A 27611-nucleotide genomic window follows, 5' to 3' on the forward strand; every position below is an offset into this window, starting at 1 on the left:
ACGGATCGGCCATGACATAACATTTATAATTCGGTGTTCTAGTCCCTTATGGTAGCCCAGGCCTTCCAACAGAAATCGCTGCCACAATCTGCTTTTTCTGGGGTATCACATTAGTGAACGGTAGGTTGGTAGTAGCACCAAAACCTCATTAATTTTGCCTTAGCTCTTGAAATTATCATGCTGAAGAGAAGATTAGATGGTTTCTGATTTGTAAACTGTGGTAATATTTAAACTAATGGAGAAGCAAGATACTTGACACTTTTGATGTGGATATTTCTTGTCATCTGCACTGTTCCAACTGATAATTCCCAGCTCTTAAGCAAAGAACAAAAAAACTAAGTAAAAGAAGAGGGGAGAGAGCATTAGCAGCTTGATTGAATAAGAATTCCCTTGGGTGAGAAAGTCAATATTAAAGGTTAAAAAACAAATCTTCAAAAGCTTAGTGTCAATAAGAGCTGCTCTTAGAATACTAACAAAGGTTATTCTGGGGTGTGATTTTTGGAATGAAGAAAAATAGTAAATTAGATTGCTTAAAATTTTAGCTGATAGAATGTTTCTGATTAATAACTGTAATACCTTTTTATAGGGTGTCAGTGCTGTCAGATTATTTCCCCTCTCTGGCCATTTATTGCTGTCTTGTTCCATGGACTGTAAAATTAAGGTGAGTTTTCAACGGCAGAGTAGGAGTGCTGCAGACTTTGGTAAAGTCTGTTTGGTTTATTATAAATAAACTTGGGTTTGTTAGGCAGTTAGAGGCTAATTATTTTCTCTTAGGCCCCATGAATGCAGCCATTTATGAACTGCTTCCAAACGTTGATTCAAATATGGCTCTGTGGTCCAATTGGCTAGGCTCTTTTGCAAGCTTAGATAACTATTAGAAGGTAATCAATCACTTTGGCTTCAGATACATAAATATTTAACCACTAATAATGCACTTTTATTGAGGTTTTTGGATATGTAACTGAGTTCATTTGTTCCTCAAAGTCATACGAATAGGACAAACAATAGAAATCCCATTTTAGAAAGTAGACAATGTAACTCTTCCTTTTTCTTTTAAATGCAAGTAGATACCAAGTAGCAGAAATCTGCCCCGCCTCTTCTCTCAGTTTTTATAGTCCTGGGAAGCTCACCTTAAGCTAAGTTTCAGCAATAGAATATGTAGGGAAAAAAACTCAGTTGCCAATTCATGTCAGCTTGAACATGGGGAAAGCCTTTTTTCAAAATCTTAAATCTGAAAGCATAGTTATCTTTTTGTGTGTATTTTGTGTCTAGATTGTTAATGATGGTCAAGAAATATCAACTCTGTAGTTGTAATCTTGAGGCTTGGAAAGTCAAATCATTAAAATTTTACTCTTTGTAAACAATTCATGGGATATTAAAAATATATGAAGGTAGCTTTTCTTGATGAGAGCCATCATTTAGGCATTTGTCTCTACTCAGTAGCTTAAAATCACAGGCCAACAGTTTGGAGCAAAAACCCTTGTTTCGTTTAACTTTGACTTCATACAAACTATTGTTCATTGAGATTAATGTCTGTTTGACCAATTAAAAAAGCATAGAGTTCTGTTTCGTTCACATCTGTAAACATTTATCAGGTACCTATTATGTGCAAGGGCTGAGACTAAAAACTTATCAAGGCCCTGTCCCTGCCCTCAGGGTAATCATTTCATTGTGATGTAAATTAACGGTTATAGAGTCAGGTAAAGGAAGCATAGTTCAGCAGGTAACGGAGTAAAGCTGTGGTGGGGGAGGAGAGTGTAGTTAGAGTCTTTCTGAGATGATTGAATACAATGAATAGGCATGGCATGTGCTGAACACTGCAGTTTATGGTTGCTGGAGTCTCAGATCTGAGAGATACAGAATAGTAGCAGTCATAGGCAAAGGATCAGGTGTTGGAGATCCTTGCCTGGTATGCTATGGGAACTGAGTCTTTATCCTATTGGCACCGGGTGGCCAGGAAGTGCTATTTTAGAACACTAGCAACATTATCAAGGATTGGATTTGAGCCAGGCAAGAATAAAGGTAGTTTTGAAGCTATTGTATTAATTCACTCTAGGTGTAATGAGAATTATTAACCTGTTACATTTTAGTCTAGATCATCATTTTCATTTAGCTTCTATAATATTTTGTTACTTTAGAAAATTTTTAAAAATCTGTACCAAAATGTCATAAACATGGCAGTTTTAATAACATTTAGTTCTTCCGAAAGAAGCTTGTGATATGACATAATTAGAAACTTTTATCATAGAAAATACATCAAATGTAGAAATGAATAAGAAGAAAGTGAAAATCACTTATATTAGCTCCGTCTAAGTTCTTTTGATATTTTGGTTTATCTTTCAGTATCAGATTTCAAATTTGTGTGTGTGTGTATAGTCCAAATGGTGCAACACAGCCTAGCAGCACCAAGCAACATGTCCATCAATGTATAATGCCTTTGGTTAAATCCCCAGTACACTCAGATATGCACACACATAGCTGGCATATGGTTACTGTTATTGATTGTCATTTTATCAAAGTCTTGTATTAAATTTAATATTTCTACGTGGTTTTTTCCCCAGCTATGGGAGGTTTATGGAGACAGACGCTGTCTGCGAACATTTATTGGTAATACTTTTCTCTCTATATATAAATCTATAAATCTGTTTGGAAAGACTTTTTAACAAGATAACATCATTGACAGTAATAATACTATGCTGATGATGCAGGAAAGTTTTCCAAGACTCAAGCTGAGTCTTGAAGAGGGAGTAAGTCCTCTCACATAGACAAAAAAGGGAACCGGGAAGAGAGAATAGCAAAAGCAAAAGTGTTTTGAGGCAGCCAGGTATATTTCAGAATTGCCAGGGTATGGGATATGGTGAGAGATGACAAGAGGAAACAGCAGGATACCCAGGGGCAGAGCATGGAGGACTTTATACACCATTAATAAGGAGTGTCGAATCTATCCAGAGGGCCTTGGAAAGCCAGCCCTTTAATTAAACAGCTCTTGCAGGAAATTAACTTGATCATATTTGAAGTTTACAGAGATCACAATGGCAGTATGGAAGATACTCTGGTGGAGCAGGCCGGCAGGCAGGGAAATGAATGACAAGGTTATTTCATCAGTCTGGATTAGAGATGATGAGAGCTTGGATGAAAGCAGCAGACAGGAAAGGAACCGTCAAGAGTTAAAATTGGCAGGACTTAGTCAAACTGGACATGAGTGATAAGACTGAAGCAGAAATCTAGGGTGACCCCTACCTGGCTGGCTGAACGGTGATGCCACTTGCCAAGAGAGGGAATATAAGAGGATGATGAGGTGTCACTTATTAAATTGGAGCTGCCTTTGGGATATTGAGGTGAAAATGTCCAGTAAGCAACTAGCCAGATGTTGAGCTTTGAAAAGAAGTTAAGAATTGGCAGCTAAAGCATATAAAAGGATAAGATTGAACTAACTCCTTGAAGGAGAAAACAAGGCCAAAAAGAGAACAGCTTTGTGGCAAACTAGCCCTTTCAGTAGAGAATAGTTTACTGGCCCTGTGAGATTTCATGGGAAGGCTGGTTACATTTCCAATTTTAACTGTACATCATTGAAACACTGTGTGAATCGTAGTGGCTCTGTTTTTAGATTCAAGTGGGAGTCCGTTCTGCACTGCTTTGTTATGATTTTAGGGCTTTGCTGAACAAATAAATACGGCACAAGGTGCCCTAGCAGCCTACAGGAAGACTCTCAGCAGCAGACAGGGGAACAAAATGCCTCCTGTATATGTAGTGGACTTGGTCCCCATCTGTCTCCCCAGCACTGGCAGGCAGTTTTTCAGTGGAAAACTGAAAATGACCAGCTTTGGAAGATGGGACTCTTGCTGTAGAATAAATGTCTAATTACTGTGGCAAATAGCCTAATTAGAGTGCATTGGTGATGGTGTTCCAGGGCTGCTGTGTGTGGTTGCCGATTTGTACAGTGCATATTTTGCACAATTGTATTTGTCAGTCTTGGTCATGATGGGGTGGTGAAAAATAGGAAAGTTTCTGCTTTCATTTAGCCATGTTTTATTTGTCCCTATAACTTTCCAAAGAGTTGATTGGTCTGGCAGACTGATTTCTAAGCAAAGTACCTTAAAATTAGTTGCCAAAAAGCTATCTTAGAACAAAATTGAAGGTAATACTTGTTTCAAAAAGGTTTAGTCTCTGAGATTCTGAATTCACTTCTCTGAAACTTGGTAATATGATTGCAGAAATCCGCAGTTATTGAAGAAAGGTTATGATTCCATGAACTTTAGAGTTAGGTCGGTTTGTTTCACTTAGTGAGTAATCTGGAGAATGAACCTCCCGAATGTCACTAGACCCTTCTCTTTCATTGGCAATAATTGGTCTGTTATGTTTCCTAAAATTCTTGGCTGCTTAGTCCATCAATTATGTATATTACATATTAAAAGATTTCTATGACAAACTTAAAAAAAATGTTAGATCTTTTCTCTTGGTTCTTACCTAAATGTTATGCATCAGAAACACCCAGCTTTCTTGAAGAGGGAATAAAAAACCACCTACTTTCCCAAGCCCACACCTAACATAATTGTGAGTCATTAAGTCAGGGAATAGGATTCCAAAAATTTTGACTCACAGTGTGGCTTGAATATGCTATTTCTCTTATAGTGTTTGTGTTTTAAGAGATGCTACTTTACCTTACCTCCATTTCTATTGTCCCTGCCTTAGGTCACAGCAAAGCTGTTAGGGACATCTGCTTTAATACTGCAGGAACACAGTTCCTCAGCGCAGCTTATGACAGATATCTTAAGCTCTGGGACACTGAGACAGGTAAGAGCTCACTTACACTAATGCCAATATGTATCTATCTTATAACTTAGCATTTATAAATTAAACAACATGAGTGGTCTTCTGTGGCAAAACGGTGCCTTTCTGTAACCGCTGATTCTCATATTATTGACTATAAGCTAATACCATAAATGTTTGTAGAGTTCAAACTCAGCTTTTATAAGTAGCTCCTTTACTATGAAATTTTGTTTCCATCAAATACAACTTATAAAGCAAACATCCTGATAGACAAGCAAATTTGAAATCTTCCATAGACCATTTAATTGATCTTTCTGTTCCCCTCCACCACCAAGCACACTGCATGGCACATAATAGAAGCACAATAAATGTCAGGTGAACAAAATTAAATTTAATTGCCCACATTGATTAAAATGTTAAGTCTCTTTCCAGACCCATGGGTCAGTTGGTTTTATATATTTACCAACCATAATTGTATCAGTACATTGTGGCTAGTATGATTTCATATAACTAGAGAACCATCTTTCATCTTACTAAGTTTTAAGGGTAAAGATAATAGCTAATATTTATTGAACACTTAACTGTTTGCCAGGCATTGTGCTATATACTTATATCCAGCATCGCATTTAGTTCTTAAAATATCTGTATTAGGGATCCCTGGGTGGCGCAGTGGTTTGGCGCCTGCCTTTGGCCCAGGGCGCGATCCTGGAGACCCGGGATCGAATCCCACATCAGGCTCCCGGTGCATGGAGCCTGCTTCTCCCTCTGCCTGTGTCTCTGCCTCTCTCTCTCTCTCTCTCTCTCTCTCTCTCTATGTGTGTGACTATCATAAATAAATAAAAAATTTAAAAAATATATCCGTATTATTATTATATTATTATTATTATTGATGAAGAAACTGAAGCTTAAAGGGGAGCTTTTCCAGAACCCCATAGCTAGTAAATGGCTGAATAAACCAAGGTCTCCCTAATACTAGAGCCCATACTTTTAGTGCACAGTGGTTCTCAGCTCTGGCTACACATCAGAATTACTTTATCTATTCTGCTAACTGATGATACAGATTTACTTTTGAAAAAATTATTTTTAAACATAAAGAATCTATGACAAAGAACAACATCGTTTATAATCGAGAACAAGCAGGCTGCCCTTCCCCAAAATATATTAGGTAGATGATCTCTAGATTCTAATCCCAGGGTTGTCTTGTAAGTGGTCAAATTTATTTTACCTACTTTAACTTGAATCTTTGGTTTTAGGACAGTGTATATCAAGATTTACAAACCGCAAAGTGCCCTATTGTGTCAAATTTAATCCTGATGAAGATAAGCAAAATCTCTTTGTAGCTGGTATGTCTGATAAAAAGATTGTGCAGGTAAGTCTTTTTACAGTAGTTTTAGTAAGATTCCTATAGTTAATGTTGTATTAGGGGATGGAGTAAGTAATACTAACTTGTTTAATATTTGCTTTTTTTAGGGACTGCTATTGGTCTATTTGTAGTAGAAAACAGTCATTACAAACATTATGTTAGATATCTTTTTTTTTCACTTTCCATAGTTTTTATCTATATTTTCATATCTACTCCACTTCTGTCTTTACCTTTTCTCTCGTGTGATATACAGTGGGACATCCGAAGTGGAGAAATTGTGCAGGAGTATGACCGGCATTTGGGAGCTGTCAACACCATTGTTTTTGTTGATGAAAATAGGAGATTTGTGAGCACATCTGATGATAAGAGCCTAAGAGTTTGGGAATGGTAAGTTTCTGTCAGTAGAAGATCTGATTTATATAATTATAGCAAGCAATTTAAAAATCTGTAGCCAAAGAAAAGCCTGATAATATGCAACCATTTGAATATTTTCACAGCTATGATCTCTGGCTTGCCAACCAAACTATTTTAAATATTTTAAGTACCAAGAATATGGAAATAAAAATTTAAGATATGTTACGTCTCATAGTCTTTGGGCAGTCTATCTAAAAGTTTTATGTTTTGAGTCATTTTTCTTGCAATGGTGAAAAGTTTATATTGTGTTGCCTTAGGTACTTTGTCTTTGCAAAATGACTGATGAGATGTAGGGCCTACAAATGTGTAGACTACATTATATGTGGTTAAGACTGAGCATTAGATCCTGGCCTCAGAGTCAACCCCCAAAAAATATTTAAAAATCTCGTAAGTTTTTAAATGTTTACCTTATGATTATTCAATACTGAAAATTGCCCCATGTCATCACCCATTGTGTCCTGCCACTCAAAACACATAATGGTAGAAAACAAATGTTTTATTTGTAGAATATATTGGTGAATTTTGCTTTCCTCAAGAGAGAAAAAAAACTTTTCTGAAGTCAAGAAGTACTAAAGCTAGTTTCACTAAGTATCATAGATCATGTTTTATAATTTATTTACAAAGAAATATATGATAATCTTTTTGTTCAAATGAAAGTTTGGATGGAGCCCAGCTTGTTTTTATAGTCCATTAGGAAGCATAGCTCTGCCCTGGATATAGCCTTGCAGTGACTTCCCAGTCCAGAAATTGTTCTGCTTTAGGAATTGGAAAGCCAGTAGTTTGCTCCTGAAATTAAATCCCTCTAATGAGCTGAGCATGTCCCTAACCATTGTCAGGGAAATTTGGGTAATTGAAGGTTGCATGTAATTTAACAGTAGTTTCTCCCACGCTCACCACCAGTACACCCCTTCAGATCGCCCACATTCATGGAGAGCCAACCGTATATTATACATAAAAGTATGATTTGAGACTCTCTTATAACTAAAATCTTTCTTACTTCAGAATTGATGTACATCTTTGCGTGATGTTACATGCAGAGAATCTGATATGGACATCAAGTTTTATATGAGCAGCCTTAGATTACTTGCACCATACTCTGAAGAATAAACATATACATGTACTTGTTTTGTTTACATACATTAGCTGTTTGATTATACTTAAATTTTCAGATGTTTCCATCTTCAGATGATATTTCAGCTCCATTTTCAAATGTGGAGTGGTATAAAAGAAATTGGTAAATATTTAAATGATGCACCAATTACAGGGGCTCTCAGAACACTTGCGTGTGCTTTCTAAATTAGAGCATTGGTCAGCAAAAGATTTTGATTAAATTAAGGGGCAATGTCAGCATGTTTCTTGTTTTCCCTTCTCAGAGCTTAAGAAATGCTCCTAGGAGTCATAGTAGTGTTTCATTCTAAATGATAACATCCCTTAGACCTCTCATTTGCTATTAGAGCCTTCCTCACTAGTCCTTACGTGAGGATAGGTCCCTTGTCCGTGATCCCATACAACACTTTGCTTCTCACAGTGTTTAAGTGCTTGCCTATTTATTCTGTGTCAGCTATGGTCATAGCCATGTCCCCAGCACCAGCACAGTGCCCAGCACATTGGATGCACTGCGTACCTAAGGAAGATGTTATTGTCATAATTATTAATGATGCTACATCTGTTGAGCCCTTTGTATGCGTCGAGCATGCTCAGCCTTTTATGTGAACTCTCTGATTTAATGTGCAAAGTGGTCTTACGAGATAGATGTAATTTGTTATCCCTGTTTTATAGAAGAGGAAACTAATATAGGTTAAGTAATTTACCCAAGATTCCATGAAATATGAAAAGCCAGAATTCAAGCTTGTATTAAGCTGATTCAAAAAAAAAAAAAAGCTTAGGATTTTTTTTTCCCCAGCTTTATTGAGGTATAATTGGCAAATAAAATTGTAATATATTTAAAGTGAATAACATAATTTGTTAGATATATACATTCTGAAAGGATTCTTAGCCCGTCTACTGCTTTGGATGTTTACCTCTTTTGTTTGTTTGGTAAGAACAATTAGCTTCTACTCTCTCAGGAAATTGCAGTTATATAGTACAGTATTGTAACTGTAGTCACCATGTCACACATTAGATCCTGAGACTTTATTCATCATACAAATAAAAGTTTGTACTCTTTTACCAGCCTCACGTAGTTCCCTACCCCAACCCGAGTCCTTGGCAGCACCAATCTACTCTATTTCTAGAAGTTTGACCTTTTTCTTTGAAGAGTGTACATATAAGTGATAATATCACTATTATCACACATATATAGCATGTACTATATATACACACTGCAGTATAGGTCTTTCTCTGTCTAGCTTATTTCACTTAGCATGATGCCATCCAGGTGCATCCATGTTGAAATAGCAGCTTTCCCTTTGCCCATTTTTTAACTGGGTTACTAGGATTTTTGATAATAGTTGTATGAGTTCCTTATCTATTTTGGATATTGACCCCTTATCATAGATGCAGTTTGCAAATACTTTCTGCCATTCCTTAGGTTGCCTTCGCATTTTGACTTACTTTCCTTTTTACTTTGAGGTAGTCCTACTGTTTATTTTTGTTTTTGTTCCCTTGCTTAAGGTGTCTAATCCAGAAAATACTTGCAAACACCCACATCCAGGAGCTTATATCCTGTGTTTTCTTTCAGGAGTTTCAGGTTTTATGTTCAAGTCTTCGATCCATTTTGAATTGATTTCTGTGTATGGTATAAGTTAGGGGTCCAATTTCGTTCTTTTGCATGTGAATATCAAGTTTTTCCAACACCATTTATTGAAGAGACTAGCATCCTTTCTCCAGTGTATATTCCTGGCTCCTTTGTTGAAAATTTATTGATTATATATACATGGGTTTATTTCTGGGCCCTCTTTTCTGCTCCATTTGATCTGTGTATCTGTTTTTGTGCCAGTACCATACTCTTTTGATTACTAAAATTTTTATTTAACTATAGTTAAAATCAGGAAACTTGATGTCTCCACCTTTTTTCTTTCTCAGGATTGCTTTAGAGTCTTTTGGGGTTCCATACAAATTTAAGAATTGTTCTAATTCTGTCAAAAATGCCATAGGAATTTTGGTAGATACCAACTGGATCTGTAGGTTGCTTTGGTTATTTTGGACATTTTAACAATATTAATTCAGTATACAGATCTTTCACCTTGGTTAAACTTACTCCTAAGTATTTTCTTGTGTTCTTGATGCTATTATAAATAGGACTGTTTTCTTAAATTTCTCTTTCCAATAGTTCATTTTAAGCATCTAGAAATGCAGCTGATTTTTGAATAATGAATTTGTATCCTGCAACTCTATTAAATGATTTATTAGTTCTAACAGGTTTTTTTGTGAAGTCACGAGGGTTTTCTGTATATAATTTTATGTCATTTGCAAACAGAGATAGTTTTACTTCTTTTTTTATTTGGACACCTTTCTCTTCTGGCCTGATTGCTCTGGCTAGGACTCTCAATACTGTGTTGAATAAAAGTGATTAGAGCAGACACCCTTCCTGATCTTAGAGAAAGAGTTTTCAGTTGTTTACAGTTAGTCAGATGTTAGTTGTGGGCTTGTCACACATGGCTGTGTTCCCTATATATCCAGTTTATTGAAACTTTTTACCATGAAAAGATGTTGAATATTGTCATTTTTTTTGCATTTATTGAGATTATACTATGATTTTTATCCTTCCTTTTTGTATTGCATTGATTTGCATGTGTTGAACTATCCTTGCACCCCAGAATAAATCCCACTTGATCATGGTATATAATTCCGCTAATGTACTGTTGAATTCAGTTCACTAAATTTTATTGAGTATTTTTGCATCTGTATTCATCAGGGATGTTGGCCTGTAATTTTCTTTTCTTGTAGCGTCCTTGTCTGGCTTTGGTATCAGGATAATTAATATTGGTCTTATAAAAAGAGTTTGGAAGTGTTCCCTTTTCTATTTTTTGGAAGAATTTGAAAAAGATTAATATTAATTCTTCTTTAAATGTTTGGTGTGTAACCAGTGAAGCCATCTGATTCTGGACTTTTTTTGTTGTTGGGAGGTTTTTGAGGACTGTTTCAATCTCTTTAGTCATTACTGATATGTTCAGATTTTCTATTTCTTCATGATTCTGTCTTGGTAAGTTGCATGTTTCTAGGAATTTATTCATTCTAGATTTTCTAATTTGTTGTTATATAATTGTTCGTAGTAGTTTCTTGTGATCCTTAGTGTTTCTGTATTATCAGTTGTAATGTCTCTTTCATTTCCGTTTTTGAGTTTTTCTCTTTTTTTCTTACTTCAGCTAAATGTTTGTCAATTTTATTTATTATATATATATATATATATATATTATATATATATATTTTTTTTTTTTTTTTTTTTTTTTTTTCCCCCAGAAAACCAGCTCTTAGTTTCATTGATCTTTTTCTATTATCTCTTTACTCTCTTTCGTGTGTTTCCTCTCTGGTCTTTGTATTTTCTTTCTTCTGCCAACTCGGATCTTAGATTGTTCTTCTTTTCCTAATTCCTCAAAGTGTAAAGTTAGTTTTATTTGAGATTCTTCTTTAATGTAGGTATTTATCCATATAAACTTAGCTCTGGCTTTTGCTGCATCCCATAAGTTTTGGTATGTTGTGTTTCTGTTTTCATTTGTCTCAACATATTTTTTGATTTCCCTTTTGTTTCCATCTTTAACCCTTGTTTTGTTTAGTAGCACATTGTTAATCTCCACATACTTGTATGTTTTCCACTTTTCTCGTAATTGATTTCCAATTTCATACCTTTGTGGTACGAAAAGATGCTTAATATGATTTCAGTCTTCTTAAATATACTAAGATTGTTTTGTGGCATAATATATGACCTATCCTGGAGAATATTTCATGTGCACTTGAGAGGAATGTGTATTCTGCTGCCATTTTTGGTGGAATGTTCTGTATGTCAATTAGGATCATCTGGTCTAATGCGTCATTTAAGTGCAATATTTCCTTATTGATTTTTCTGTCCGTATGACCTATCTGTTATTGACAATGGGGTACTGAAGTCCCCTGCTATTATTGTATTGCTTGCTATCTATTTCTCCTTTCAGATCTGTGAACATTTGCTTTATATATTTAGGTGCTCTGATGTTGGATATATAAATATTTATATTTGTCATATCTTCTTGATGAGTTGACTCCTTTATCATTATATAATGACCTTCTTTGTCTCTTATTGCAGTTTTTGGCTGAAAGTCTATTTTGTTTGATACAAATATAGCACCTACCCCTGCTTTCTTTTAGTTTCCATTTTCATGGAATATATTTTCCATCCTTTCACTCTCAGTCTGTATGTGTCCTTACAACTGAAGTGAGTCTCTTATACACAGTATATAGTTGGGTCTTGTTTTTGTTTTTTGTTTTTGTTTTTGTTCATTCAGCTAACTTGTGTCTTTTGTAAATTTAGTCCATTTATGTTTAGAGTAATTATTGAGAGGTCTAGACTTCCTGGTGTCCTTTTGTTAGTCATTTTCTGGTTGTTTATAGTCCCTTTGCTCCTTTCTCTCTTCCTTAGTGATTTGATGATTTTCTTTGGTGTAGTATGCTTTGATTTCTCTTTATCTTTTGTGTACAGGCTTTTTGCTTTGTGGATACTATGAGGCTTCTATAAAACATCCAGAGCTTGAATTCTTAATCATATGGCTGGATAGTTAGATGAACGAAGCATCTGGTGGGAAGAGAAAATAACTTGCTTCCAGTTTGATTAATCAGAAGGAGACGTGAGGATCAGTCTTGCTACAAAGACAGGAAGCAAAACCACCTCAGGATCCCTAGAGCTATCCTTGACCACATACAACCATCCCTGACAGCAATTACTAGTGTTTACTGGCAACTTGCTTAGGAAAGAAAGGGAGGCCCTGACCACCTCAAAGTGAGAACTGACTCCAGCAGTAGGAAAAGTCTTATTTACTAGAGCCTTCAGACAGGTGGTGTTTGCCAAACTTTTAGATCCTATGCCTGCTAAGAGTAGCACATGATACAAGAAAAACTAAAGGAAACTTGGTTTTCTTAAACAATACTAGATTATTAAGACTAGCAGACAGTTTTAAAGGAGAGTAAGAGATTATAATTAGATATTGAACAGCCTATGGTATGCTAATTGGCTAAATTCATGAGATGTCATAGACATGTTTTCTCCCATAGGTATTTATTGTGTTAAAATGTTTTTAGAAGAAAATTTGACAGAGGTTGATCCTACTGTGTATCTTTTATCTTTAAAATGTCATAGATAAAAAAATAAAATAAAATAAAATAAAATAAAATGTCATAGATTTTTCTTAAGGTTTATTCAGTGATTTCATTCCCAAACTGAAGATTATTTGTAAGATAGAAGTTACTAGCTTATAATGAATTACAGTTTCAATTAGAAAAGAGTGTTGTTAATTAAATATAACTATGCCTAGCAGACATTTTTACTAGCAACAACAATGTTCAACAGTGTTCAGACCCACTTCTCGTTCTAGAGATCATTGTACAGAGTCCTTGAAATAAGGGATCTGTGTACATTCTTTTTGTTTAATTTTCGGAAATCATTGATTGATCTGAACCTAGACTATGGTTAGTTTAGAAATGCTCTTATGTTTTAATCTATGTTATTGATTATTATTGGCTAATAATTTTCTATGAGGAGGGGAAAACAGTTGAACCTTGAACCTTTTTCGGACTGAGCTTCTTTTCAGTATGTTTAGGTCATTTTGAATGTCACTTCTCATTGGTACCTTAGAGGTGTAAACGGTTGGAGATGTGATAAATGATACTGTTCTTTAGGTTACACCTAAAAATATTTTCTTCTAATCAAGACCCTACTAGAAGTTTTTTCTAATCATTTGCTGCTTCTGGATGGGTAGGTAGATGGGTAGAGAAGATCCTTACTTAAAGGCAGATTATTATTATTATAGTTATTGTTATTATTTTCTAATTAATCAGAGTTTTAGAACTTGAACCATAGTTAGAAATTGATACTGCTGCTTTGTATTCTGTTATTCATCAGATTACATTTTCCACATATTTGCTCCTGTTAAAAAACATTTCTGGTCACTTATGAAAAGCCACAAGACCAAAATCCTTCAGAATTACTAAAGAATTTTTTATCATAGAGAATATTAAAAGCAAAAAGGCATTTGGTACTTCTCATGGTTCTAGATTTAGGTGACTAGTTTTGGACTTTCATTGTCTTTGTTTTATCCTTTGTATCACTCACCTAAGAATTTCTTTAATGCACTTTTCTCCTGCACCATACACATTTAGAATAATAGAAGATGTCCAGATACCAAGCACTTACTCCCTCTTACCCATCCAGAAATCTCATTATCTCTGGATGGGCTCCGCCTGCTTGCAGATCCCTGTACAGCTTCGCCTACTATCCCTTTGTATTACTGAAGGCTCTTTAACACTCTCACCTGCTTGCAGAGTACCAAGTTAAGGCTGACTGGCAGGTAAAATAAGAATACCTCCCTGTAGGCTTGCCTCAAACATTTTGCTGCTGCCTACCATGGTACATTTTTAGATGAGTTCATTGTCAGAGAACTTCAGTCACAGACTTTTTTTTTTTTAACATAAAGGCCAAAGTTTAAGTCAGATAGAGCTGAAAAACTAAATCAGTAACACTGTTGTAATTATCATGGAAAGGCACTTCTGAAGTACAGATTTGTAATAAGCAACAGGATGCCATTTTGTGATTTTCCTTCCCTCCCAGGAAGTTTCATGAACGGTTTCTTAAATATATCAAGAATATCTCTTTAGTTTCCAAGTTAATTCTTCTAAAGATACTTTTTTAAAATTACTTATTCTGATAAACTGTTTTTAAATTTTAGGGATATCCCTGTGGATTTTAAGTATATAGCAGAGCCCAGTATGCACTCGATGCCTGCAGTGACTTTGTCTCCAAATGGTGAGTAGGCAAATGTGGTTTTAAATGAGCCTCTAAAAAAATTTAAAAATAAAAATAAATGAGCTTTTAAGGCAAAGTGTGATTTCTGTACTCAAAAGAACTTTGGCCATTTCTTCCTAGGGGGAAGTCTGTCACAGTGCCATACTTGTATAAGGAAACGTTTTTAATATTAGAAATAGTCACTGGTTTTCATCTATGAGTCACCTCACCCATTCTCTTGTCTTTATAAATAATACTAATAATAATAGGGGCGCCTGGGTGGCTTAGATGGTTGAGCCTCTGCCTTTGGCTCAGGTCATGATCCCAGGGTCCTGGGATCAAGTCCTATATCGAGCTCCCTCCTCCCTCTCCCTCTGCCCCTGCCTCTGCTTATGTTCTCTCTTGGTATCTCTGTATCTCAAATGAATAAATAAAATCTTTAAAAATGATAATAATAAACAACAGTGAATTACACTAACATTGACTGAGCATATAAGGATTTCCATATGAGGGAGGATCAGGTTTTTTAAATAATTTTCCTTCCAGCAGAATCATGTTCAATCATTTAATGATTTATCCTGAGCTCTTTTTCTTTCAGAAGATAGAAGATTTTGACCTGGTTCCCCATAATAAGAATACTTTAGCAATTTACTATCAAAGATTTTCTCCGACAAAATAAAAAAGATAAATCCAATACTGTTTTCTATTCAGTAGTGCATTGCCTTTTAAGTACAAAGTAATCTCTACTGCAGATGTAAATATACTGACAGTATGCTGATATAATTATAGCTCTATCTGAGGGTGCTAAAGTAGAGGATCTGATGTTTGGGCAACACTGTCATCAAAGCCACTGTTAACTCACATAGCACATAGCTCCTGTGAGTGTAGAGCAAGGAAGAGGAGGCAAGAAATAGTTTGCTCTTCCATCGAGGCATCTGCCACAGGTAAACAGTGATCTTATGAGAAGAGCAACCTAACTGGGCCCTCTTTTGATAATCACCATATTGTACACTGTCACATTGTCTCTCCTGTATCTACATTTTATGTAGTTTATTTTTATACTGCCCATTACAAATATTGTGCCCATCCTGAACAAGGCTATTTACCCAGACTGAATTTTATTAAGAGTATTCCCTTAAAAAAAAAAAAGAGTATCCCCTTAGTTATTGATGGCTGTAAATGCATCAGATGCAAGAAGATAAACTGTAGTTTAGGCACTAGAGACTTTGGTGTATCTTGGGTAGATAAAAACAGTTTGGCCTTTCGGTAACAGTTCCTATAATTTTTTAATCATACCTCTTTTTTACATAGTTTTATTTAATAATCTTAGGTTCTCTCACTTAGAGTTAATCTTTCCTTTTCCATAATTAGCATAGAGAAGTCTCTTTTGTCTGTACTTACTCCAAATTAGTTTCATTTCATTAAATTTTACTTTAGTTCCGTTAATGCTAAACTCAGAATTTCTGTATATCCTTATTTAAACAGAAAAAAGCTTTTATTTTTTTTTTAATTAATTTATTTATTTATTTACGATAGTCATACAGAGAGAGAGAGAGAGGCAGAGACATTAGGCAGAGGGAGAAGCAGAGGGAGAAGCAGGCTCCATGCACCGGGAGCCTGACGTGGGATTCAATCCCGGGTCTCCAGGATTGCGCCCTGGGCCAAAGGCAGGCGCCAAACCACTGCGCCACCCAGGGATCCCCAGAAAAAAGCTTTTATATGAGGAATGCTCAGTGATACGGGATTATATGAGCAAAATCCATTACTTTATATATAAATCCCTCTTATCAGTGACAAATTTGTAACACTTTACAGATGATATGGTAAATTAATTTTCATATTATTATAAAGTAGTTGAAAACAAAAGAATATTAATGTCATTAATGTCTGAACATTTTTAAAATAAAAAAAATTCTCTTTAGAATTTCCAGTCTTGCTCTAAAATGTCTCATTTATTGAAATTACAGGTAAATGGCTAGCATGCCAATCAATGGACAACCAAATCTTAATTTTTGGAGCACAGAACAGATTTAGATTGAATAAGAAAAAAATTTTTAAGGGCCATATGGTAGCAGGTTATGCTTGTCAGGTGGACTTTTCACCAGACATGAGGTAAGTTTCGATCCTCTCGTGTATTCTCATATTCAAATATGATGACATAAACTACTGTTATACAAATAACAACACTTTAAAAATCACTGTCACTTGATAACTGCATGATAATCGTGCAGATTGTAACAATGTGTGATGGAAAGGCAAAAACAAGTTATGAGAACTGCATTTGGCCTTAAGTCCTTTAGTGGGTCTCTTTATCTTGCATAGTCCTGTTCCTATCTATAGGGGCTATGCTTTATTTCCTCTCTGCTTTTCTCACAAGGCTAGGAGGACTGTAATCACTGTATGGTTGTGATTAAACACTGACAGAATTAATTCCGTGTTGCCACGTTGACATTAACAACTTCACTGCACTTTTCTGTGGTGAAACCTCAAATTCAGCCCTTGCCTATTTCTAAGGCCACACTGGATTTGTGAAGGCCAGGTCCAGTCTTTTTATGACTGAAACTCTGCATTCATTTCCCCATTCTTAACTAAAATATATAGGTAGAAGTAATCCAGAAATCTCTATAACCTTGTATGTTTAGGTTGGGAATTGTATCTTAGACTCCTACCTCTGAGTCAGTCATAGACATTTTCAAAAGATGTTAAAGCCAAAAAATAATTACGAAGGTGGTCAAGTCTAAGAACGAGTTTCCCTGGCTCTGTGTGAAACTGACTCCCCCACACTATTTCTATCTCAAGAATAATTTGATGGAAAAAAAAAAGTAATTTGATGTTGCTTTTATTATGGCCCCTGGGTTTCCCAGTCTTCCAAATTAATACATTTTTACTCACAGGTAGCTCAATGGGGAGAGGTTTCTTGGTAGAAGTTTAAAATAAAGACTGCTTTATGCTCTACCTTGTTATTTTCGCTGAGTACTGTATATTCACACTGATTTTTTTTTTTATGTTACTGTGAAAAGATAAACTCTGTTCCTTATCCACTTTGTCAGTTTAAGGTGTTTGAACAATTTGAATTTATTTTTCTTCCCATTCTAGCTACGTGATTTCAGGAGACGGAAATGGAAAATTGAACATCTGGGACTGGAAGACCACAAAACTCTACAGTCGATTTAAAGCTCATGATAAAGTGTGTATAGGTGCAGTGTGGCATCCTCATGAGACATCTAAAGTCATAACATGTGGTTGGGATGGTCTCATTAAATTGTGGGATTAATGAGATTAGTCCTTATCTAGGGTCTTTTTTGATCCATTATCCTATTTAACTATATTTAATTAATTATTAAATGTGTTGGATGACAACCTGATTTACAAATTATGATTTCCTTACATGGCCTTATGAAGTTGACCCATTGTTGAAAAATATATATATATTTTTTTGTAAATTTGACTTCTATAAATTCATTGGCAACTTCATTTCATTCTTTATAGATGTTATTTATGCAGAGAATGACCATCGATTTTTCTCTTTCGGGAGTAGTCATTGTTGGCAGGCAGTTTGGGTTTACCCCCTTGACATACTGAAAGGATCTCTTTGGAGTTGAGGAAGAATCCCTGGTGGATTTGGGGTGTTAAAGGAGATAATATAATTAATGACAGATAATTCTGAAAGGCACCATATGTTTACCTCTTCCACACAAAGGGGAGCAAGGAGCAGGGATGATGTAATTTAATGTGAATCTGAAAGAAGGATAAAACCACCCACAATTATGGTTTCCATTATTTTTGGTGGGTCAAGTTCAAATCTTTTGGATTCAGGACTTCTATTTTTTATGACATACATTGTATGTTTACTTGTAAGCCAGCAATCTTCTCGGACTGCAGCATTCCTCTAATTAGTAAACAATGGAAAATAAGCAGCCCAGAGTTTTTTCCTTGGCTTTCTTCCTGATCAGTATAGACAGGAGTATATATAATCAGAGATTATGTTATTTTTGAAGGTGAAACTCCAGAGAATTGAGTCAAGAGTTTGAATTTTATTTGTGTTTACTATCTGTACGGACCTGGCTACACCTCCAGAAATCAGGGTCTCCTAGGTCATTGATTCATGGATGTTACTACTGAAATACTCCTCATAGGAGATAGGGTATGAGGGCATCGTCCAAAATGTCAGCTTGTAATTTCTCTGAAGTTGTATGTTTTATCTGTAAAATTATTCTGATTTTGCTTGTGAATATATTCAACAGAACTTTGTTTTAAGATTAGAAAAAATTTTAACTTCTTTCCAAATCTTTGAATAAAATTGACACTTCAGGAAGATGGCTATGGTTCCCCATTTTGAGAAGCAATAACTAGTTGGTTTTAAAAAAAAAAAGCTTAAGAACTTCAGATGGTGAAATCAAGATGGCCTCTTGAATATAATAGCTAACAGCACTTTGGTTGACAAGCCATTTTTCCTGTTTTATTATAAATCTCTGTAAGGTATTTGTGCTTTGAAATACTTCAGTACCATGCTTAAAAACATTGGTTCATAGCTGCTCAGAGGGCTGACTTGGAGAGCAAAATCATGTTGAATGTCGATATCCTAAGGGCATTAGTTCTGAGTCCTGGGCTGTCAATAGCAATTCATGCTCCCTATACTTAGAACTTCGATTTTTAAAAATTATTTTTTTAAAAAGCCCTGGTATAGATGACCTGGCACTATAGCCACATTAATAAATAAATTTCAAAAAAGAAAATAGAATAAAAATGGCCAGACATGTTATTTTGGGGCACACAGACACTCAAAGAAATAAGAATACACTGTCTGGCTGCTGCCTTTCTGTATCTGCCAGGGAGCATGGCTGTCACTTCCTGAAGAGGAAGGAAGTCACATAAGACCTTGTCATTAGTCCCTAACCACTGGTTTTAACAAATGTGAATGACTGAAATGTGATGGGACAGAAAGATTTAATCATACATTTAAACTATCTTGTTCAGCATCAGTATTGTGTATGTTACAGATCATAATTTCTAAATCTGGTTATTTTATTCTGTTTTTGACTTTCTAAACTAAGTGTATATAAAAGTTCTCTTTTTTAAAAAAAAATAGATCATATTTTTCAATAAAGCATTTTTTCTAGAAAGTGTTACTGAATTTTTCATTCTTAGTCTTAAATCTTAACCGTTGAGACAACAAACCATTTGCAGATTTTAAATGGGTTGTTTTTATTCTGTGGGGAGATATGCTGTAGAGGTGGGGATGGTATATTAATCCGACATATTAATGGGTTTGTTCTAGTTAAGTAACAAAAATACAGGACAGCACACTGAGAGCATACAGATTAACACATTCCGTATTTGTTTACTCAGTGGTGGCACTGAGTCATGACTGCACCCATTTCATGAAGAGTACACAAATGAGTAGGGTTCTTTTCCAGCTTAAAAAAGTCTCAACATTGTGTTGTTACTGGAATTAAGTGGTTCTCTTTTCCCAACTGCTACCTTTTTTTATTCCACCCAAGATAGATTTCCTTCCTAAAGCTTAGATTAAACGTGAGGCTTTACTGAAAGTTTTAATCAAATGAATATTTAAATATTGAAGCACAAGCTGGGAATATTTTGTCCTAAGGACACAGTTTTAAGATAAGAAACAGGGAATAGCATCAAACAGGCATTTCTCTAAAGAAAAAAGTATAGAGTGATTCTTGACAATGCATTGTGAGGCTGGTTGATGTCCTTAGCACGTTTATAAATTACTGGGAGGAAAACGATGATGAACTATCAAATAAACCCTTGGATGACAGCCATCAGGACTGCAACACTAGCCATGGTTGTAGAAGGCTTTCCTTGAACAACAGTGTTTCTCAGCGAGGACTGAGAACCATCTACACCAGAATCACCTGGAGATGGTGTTGCCCACTGAGATACAGAAGAAAAGAAAATGGGAGTTAGCTGGAGGAGCCATAATGAATTCAGGTACAAGGAAGGCAAGTGCGAGGTGCCATCCAGGTCCACATACCTGTCAGCGGTATTCAATTTGGGTCTGAAAGTGAGACCTAGGGAATGCTGATGCTATACATCATCAAAGATGCAAGTTTTCCACGTTTTGACATCTCAGAAATAGGGTTCTGTCTTAAAATCAATCATATGTCACAGTTTAATTGGCAGCATTCAGTCTTAGTGGATCACACAGTAATTGATAAAATACAGTAGAAACAAGGCAAATGGTAAGGGGACCTACAAAGGAGAAGAGATGACCCAAAGGAGAGAAGGTTCTATCATCACAGCACGCAGCTCAAAATTCACGTTCTCAAATGTTCATTTGATCAGTACGTAAATAAAATGAATGAATGAACAAAAGATTGCAATTGAGAAATATGTTGCTATTTATATAAATATATGTTTATATATATGAATTGTGAATATATAAAAATATGTGTATATTCAGTCACTGGGTCAAACTCAGCACTTTGAGCAAGGCCCCCAGTTGATAGTCACACTAAGGAGGAGAGCCAATGCAGTAAAATCCGACTTTATCTTGAGTATTTCAGAAATGGCACTGTTTAGTACACAAAAATCAAGAGAAATTTTGCTAACCAAAAATAAATACGTGTGTGTGCATGCATGCATATTTAGGTTTGTGTATGTATATTTTTATATTTCTGTGTTCATGATCAGTTTAATAACTAGAAACCACTTTCTTAACCTAAATGCAGCCATTTTATTGGGAACTTAAGGGAAAAGAAGTCATAACTTGCAGCCAGAGTCCTTAGAGTGGCTTCATTTTTAGTGACAGAGACAACTCCTTTACCTGCACAGCTTCCGGTATTTGCAACCACCATCTTTAGGAGTTTTTTAGCTCCCTACATCCTATTCACCCTTCAGCATTTGAGATCTGAGGGACTATCTCAAATCTCAAACATTCTTTAAGTACATGTTCCAGAATAGTACTAACAGAAAAATGTGGGTAATTTTTTTTCATGTGTATGATTTTTTACTAATGGCCACATTTAAAGAAACAGGATATTAATTTTCATATTTCATTTAGTATATGCAAAGTATTATTTCAACATTCAATTAATTTTTTAAAAGATTTACTTATTTTAGACAGTGCCTAAGCTGGGGGGGAGGGGCAGAGGGAGATGGAGAATCTCAAGATGACTCCCAGCTGAGGGCAGAGCCTGCCATGCTCGATCCCAAGACCCTGAGATCTGAGCTGAGCTGAGAGACACTTACCCAACTGAGCCACCACCCAGGTGCCCCTCAATTATTTTTTAAATAAATACTTTACTTTCCTCATACCAAGTCTTTGAACTCTGGTTTGTATTTCACATGTAACAGCACGTCTCAATTCAGACACTAAATATAATTTTACCTGTTTCACACCAAGTCGCCCAAGTTTTTGCAAATATATCTGAATTTTCTAATAATTGAATGAGGTAGAAGTTTTTAATTAAAAGTAAATATAAAATTCCATCCCTCAGTTACATTTGCCACATTCTAAAGCTCAATAGCAACCTGTGGCTAATGGCTGCCATGTTACACACAACAGGTCTAGCACCACTCTTTACACCCATGGCTTAAATACTTACTGCTTCATCTTCGGAAAGGAATTCTAAGGTTCAAATTACTCAAAATATGTTTAGAATATAAATTTTTCTGTGCTACATTTTGGGTAGTTTCCTCCAAGTTTATCTTCCAGTTTGCTTTGCAGTCTCTTCAGCTGTGTCTAATCTGTCTTAATCTATTAAATTTATTCCAATGACTTTCCCTTTATGGAAGCCCTATTTATACCTTTTTATATTTACCTGCTTTTCATATATCACTTTCTTAAGGTTGCTATATAGTCTTTTATGCCTTTAATCATTTTAAATAATTTATATTCTTTAAGGCTTGTTACATCAACTTCTTGGGCTGAAAATCCCAGTATTTACTGTGTCTGTCAATTCTATCTCACTTCCTTGGCAGTTGTAATTTTTTATTAGGAATTCATCTTAAGCAGGTCTTGTTTCTTTTTTTCTTTCTTTTCTTTTTTTTTTTTTTTTTTTTTGGAAAGAAATCCTTTGTAGCCTGAGCTGAAGAGCCTTCACAGTGGTTTTACATTTGTTTCTGCCATATACCCTTACATTTCACTCTCTGTTTATCTTAATTTCTCAGCTTATGGTTTTCCTACCCCATGAGATTAATATAAATTCAACTCCTTAAACAGGCCAGAGGTTTCAAATTCTCATGGGAAACTTCTTTCCTCCCAGAGCTACAGCAAGGATAGGCTTTCTTGGGCTGGGGGGTGGGGATGAGGAAGGGAGATGTTTTGGGACTCTCACATTGAGGCTGTGGCACTCCAAAGCTCCCGCTGGGCAGCTGTCTCCATGCTGATCCTTTCCTTCAAAACAACCTTCTCTCTGGTACTTTAGGCCTCTACCACCCTGAACACTGAATTCATAGGACTACTGCAGAGAAGGTTCCTGCTGTACCTTCTAGGCTCCCGCTGAGCTTTGTGTGCCTGAAGATTTTTCTTTCTTGGGCATTCAGCCGTACATATGAATGTATATGAACATATGTGTGTGTTATGTACACACATATATTTGCACATGTACGTACAGAAGGATCATCATAGAGCTACGTACTTAATCTAGTATCTTCAGATATTGTAACTTTGTTAGGACTTTCTGAAAACAGATGTATAACTCAGTACAGCCTGAAACATTCTGTTTTTTAGAACTATGTAAGTGTGTTATCCAAAAAAGGTACTTTGCCTACGGGCACTTCACTTGATTGGAGAGCCATCATAACAGATTTCTCTTTTATCAGGGTCTTTTCTTTTGAATAAGCACATCATTTGGATTCTTCTGATTTATCCAAAGGCTTCCCTGTATAGCACCCAAATCAAGAAATTATCCTACCACTGTCTGAGCCTTCTCTAATCACACAAATCTTAGAATAATGAGATCTTCAAGCTAGAAGAAACCTTAGAAATCAAATATTCCAACCCAAGATCAGCCAGTAGGCCAATAAAAGTGATGATTTGCTCAATACCACACAGCTAGTTAACAGCAGTATCAAATCTTTCTCCCTGCCTCCTCCCCATAATGCAACTTGCTTATGTATTTTTTAAAGGGTAAGATTTATGGCATAATCCTTGTGGCTTCCAGCTTGTTCTGAGTTAGGTAGTTCCAAAGAAACACTTAGCTACCAAGACTGTTTCATCCTCTAGTAAAACGGAACCCAGCTAAAAACATTCTCTTGGCCTCTTCCATTAGAGTTGGGCCCCATCACTTTCTCATAACTGTGCCCACAGGAATGTTGCTCTTTTTAAGAAGCATTAGTCATTTTTTTTCAAAGATTATTTTAGAGAGAGAGAGCATGTCCACACACACACAGCAGGGAGGGGCAGAAGGAGAGGGAGTGAATCCCAAGCAGACTCCGGACTGAGTGGGGAGCCTGTCGTGGGGCTGGAACCCACAACCCTGAGATCACAACCCTAGCTGAAACCAAGAATCAGGTGCTAAACTGACTGCGCCACCTGGATGCCCCACTAGCATGTTTCCATATAGTGCTAAACATAAAGTGTGACATTAAGCTTGATTTATTTTCCTCAAGGACAGAAATACAATTACTTAAAGAATTTCAATAATTTCTAAATTTAGGCAGTTGAAGAATACATTGAATCTTGGGGTTATGATTTCATGTGACAAGTAAAGTTCAAATACCTCTTTCAATAAGAAAAAGACATGTTTTACATAAGGTTAAGTGTGTTTCTGAATCCACAAAGAACCAGCAATTGACTAATACAAAAGAATTATGTTATTGCTTAAAAGGCAAACATAAACTTCTCTCCAGCAGAAGAGAACAATCACATTAATTGAGCCTGGAGGTATTGTGGCATTGTCAAGAATCATCATCTGTTTAAATGAGGGCTTCATTTTTAATGTGACAAAATACGATGATGGGGCTGACTCCCTGATATTAATCCAAGCTTTGCAAAACCCAAACGTGTGATCCTTAGGAAATTCAACTCTTGTGCTGTATTTATTATACCTAAAATCGTATAGTCAAGGTAGAAATGGCTTATATGAATAATTAATTTGGACTAAACACTGTAAACTCATGAGTTTGCCTTTGTTCTACCCTATAAAGATGAGTGGACCTGCAGTGAATTCTAATAGATGTGTTTACTTCTTCCTGGCTTTCTTCATTTTAACATACCAAATAGTTACAGACATTTATGATAACCTGTTATAGCTGCATCAAATATAATCACTCTAAGAAAAGGGGAAAGGGAAAATTTTTTTCTTTGACTTTAGTTTCAAATTGTGACACAGTTTGTGCTAAAAAGGTGATTTTTAAAAGATTTTATTTATTTATTCATGAGAGACACAGAGAGAGGCAGAGACACAGGTAGAGGGAGAAGCAGGTTCCCTGAGGGGAGCCTGATGCAGGACTCGATCCCAGGACCCCAGGATCACAACCTGAGCCAAAGGTAGACGCTTAACCGTCTAAATGGCTAAAAGGTGATTTCTAAATCTCTTACTCACATGTCTTTCACCTACGCAAGGTTTTTTAAAATCCATTTGAAGAACATTATTAAATTTGTATTTTCAGATTCATTTACGAGCATTGCTCTAGTAAGATGAAGCTCATGCATCTGTAAGCCAAAGACCACTTTGGAAACAAAGGAAACACACTGCATTTCCAAGTGACTGTCCTTTCTAAAACCCAAGCGGAAAGTGTCACACAGTGGGATGAGCCAGGGTCAAGAGCTGCTTCCAGGTCTTACAAGTGCTTTTCTGGCAACCTGAAATATTGACAGAGAAGTTGCTGGGTCCCCGTATTCTTTCAGTAAGCCTCCACTTGGCAGGCATATTTTAATTAAGTAGATGGTTTAAAAATTAAACATGCCGGCCACAAAAATGTCCCAACTCTAACAGATTTGCAGGTCTGATGTTACTACATCAAATGGTCCCTCCCTCCCCACCCACCATTTACTAATAAAGAAGCAAAAATACGTCTTTTGGGAGTGCCACCTTACATCTGTTAGAGGCTATTGGGGCGTCACTGCAGAGGGTAGGGGCCCAGCTTTGGATCTGAACCACAGAGATGCGGGTTCCTACTCTACCATCTACTTGTGGCATAATCTTAATAAATTCTTTAACCTCTCAGGGTTTCCTCACGTGTATAATCAGGAAAATTGCACTTCCACACCAGGCTGCCGGGAGAACTAGGAACAAGCCTTGCACAGGGCTGGGCACACACAGGATGTTCTCAACAGCAGCTCCCGAGTGTGCACGTGGTGGTTCTTTTTTTACCTTCACAGGCAGGATCTTCCCAAACAGCAGGGCCGTGGCACCCCAGACCCTTCCTTATGGCCTCCTCCAGCTAGTTCTCCAGGGTGGATGGCTTTGCCCCCGAGGGCACAAGCGACACTGTCTGTGGATGTCTCTGGGTGTTAACGACTGAGGGGGGACAGGGAGAGGTGCTCCCGGCATCTCAGTGGGGAGGGCCAGGGATGCTGCTGAACACTCTAGCATGCCCAGAACAGCTCTCCCTACCCCCACAAGGAATCATCCAGCCCAAAACGGCAATCTGCGCTGAGGTTAAGAAACCCCAGCCTACACAATAAGCATAATAAATTTTAGAGGCAGGGGAACCATAGCAACAGTCAGAATATTCATCATAAATTTCAAACTATCCATGAAGGGAATAAAGGACAGTCTTAGAAATAAGCATAAAATAAGCACAAAAAAAAAAAAAAAACTATTGAACAAGCTGCCTTGTAGGTGGGTGTGGGTGGGTGTGTTTGTGATTTATTTTGAGTTTGTCTTTTTTTTTTTCTTAACAGTACAGCCATTCTAGCTTCAGATATATACATATATATAGTGTGTGATGAAGTCAATGTTGTGCACCACCAATCTGGAATAAATGGTGACTTGCCCTGCACAAAGGGCTTTCAGTGATTCCATAAATCTTCAATCCCATGAATTAAAGACCTTAATATGGGCGTGTACATATCTAAAACCTGATCAGACTGGACACATAAGATTAGTACACTTCATACTTAACCGTATAAAAAGGTTTATTGTACATACTTCAGTGTATAAAATTTTAATTAAAAAAATAAAGGAGAGAATCCGATATAATCCAAGCAGGAACTGGGCTAAAGTTAACTTTGTTTTGGAGGTGACACCATGCAAACTAAGCATTAAACCCCGTCAGAGTTTTTCGTGGACCCTTTGTGCTTTTGAGATACCTATGCACATGGGGAGCCACTTAACTGCTACTTTAAATCACACTTGTTCAAGCTGGTCCTCCCACCTCAATGACTTTTATTAGCGTCCTGTGAGTTTTAAAATAAAAAGCTCATTCATATTTTTAAGAATTCAGAAAGTCTTGTTCCCTTTTGAGCTGAAGTTAGTTAAGATCATCTAACTCGAATATTATTTTGGTTTCTCACTTGAGGAATTGGTATTTTCAAACCACTGCAAGAAACAAAAAGCCGACTCAGAATGTCTGGGATGGAAGGAAGTAAAAAAAGGAAGAAGGAATAAAGTCCAGTCGTGATCAGTGGTGTACTCTCTCCCCAGATCTCTTGAACAAACAATGTATATATAGTTTTCCTGTTCTCCCATGATGTAAAAAATGCCAGAAAATATACCTGATGTATAATAAGGTAATAATTTGGTTTGCTTTTATGCTATTTAATTAACTTACTTGAAATAGAATTTTTGAAAATAATTCGTGGGGGTAAATGTCTAATCCCGTAAATAAAAATGATGGAGATCATTTGAACTACCGAGAACCTACATTTACGGTTTAATTTTTAAAAACACAGACAGGATTGGCATTACTGAAACACAGTGTAAGCATCCCAGGAACGAGACAGACTTTGGCTCTCAGGCCGCGGTCTTAGAACAAATGCCAACTGGCCGCAGAGGAAAATTCACTTAATCTTTGACATAATGTATTAAAAGAGAGAGAGAGAGAGAGATTTGACAGCATAGGCAAGGCGGTGGTTGAGAAACCAGGTCTGAAGTCAGAAGAGGCACCAGTGAAGACACCCACATTTTGCCTGTGCTTAGTTTCCTAGGAACAGAAGGGGATGTAAGTCTGAAAAGAATCTGAATTGACATCCTGGATAGTCTAGTCTTTTAAACTCAGTGACAGAATTTGGTGTGTCTA

At 36.3% G+C, this 27611-nt stretch overlaps 1 protein-coding gene across 3 annotated transcripts in view; it reads left to right on the forward strand.

Moving 5' to 3' along the window:
- The window catches only part of CDC40 (cell division cycle 40), a 52511-nt gene extending 32938 nt beyond the window's left edge, over positions 1–19573 (forward strand). For all 3 annotated transcript variants that reach the window (XM_055330243.1, XM_055330245.1, XM_055330244.1), the window contains exons 8-15: positions 587–661; positions 2562–2607; positions 4693–4794; positions 6024–6139; positions 6387–6520; positions 14401–14477; positions 16424–16568; positions 17553–19573. In XM_055330243.1, the coding sequence (XP_055186218.1) occupies positions 587–661; positions 2562–2607; positions 4693–4794; positions 6024–6139; positions 6387–6520; positions 14401–14477; positions 16424–16568; positions 17553–17730 (873 nt within the window). In that variant the 3' untranslated portion in view covers positions 17731–19573. The remainder of the gene's footprint in view (positions 1–586; positions 662–2561; positions 2608–4692; positions 4795–6023; positions 6140–6386; positions 6521–14400; positions 14478–16423; positions 16569–17552) is intronic.
- Positions 19574–27611: the final 8038 nt, after the last annotated feature.

The sequence above is a fragment of the Nyctereutes procyonoides genome, unplaced genomic scaffold (genome assembly GCF_905146905.1).
Source record: "Nyctereutes procyonoides isolate TBG_1078 unplaced genomic scaffold, NYPRO_anot_genome, whole genome shotgun sequence".
In the NCBI taxonomy this organism is placed as follows: domain Eukaryota; kingdom Metazoa; phylum Chordata; class Mammalia; order Carnivora; family Canidae; genus Nyctereutes; species Nyctereutes procyonoides.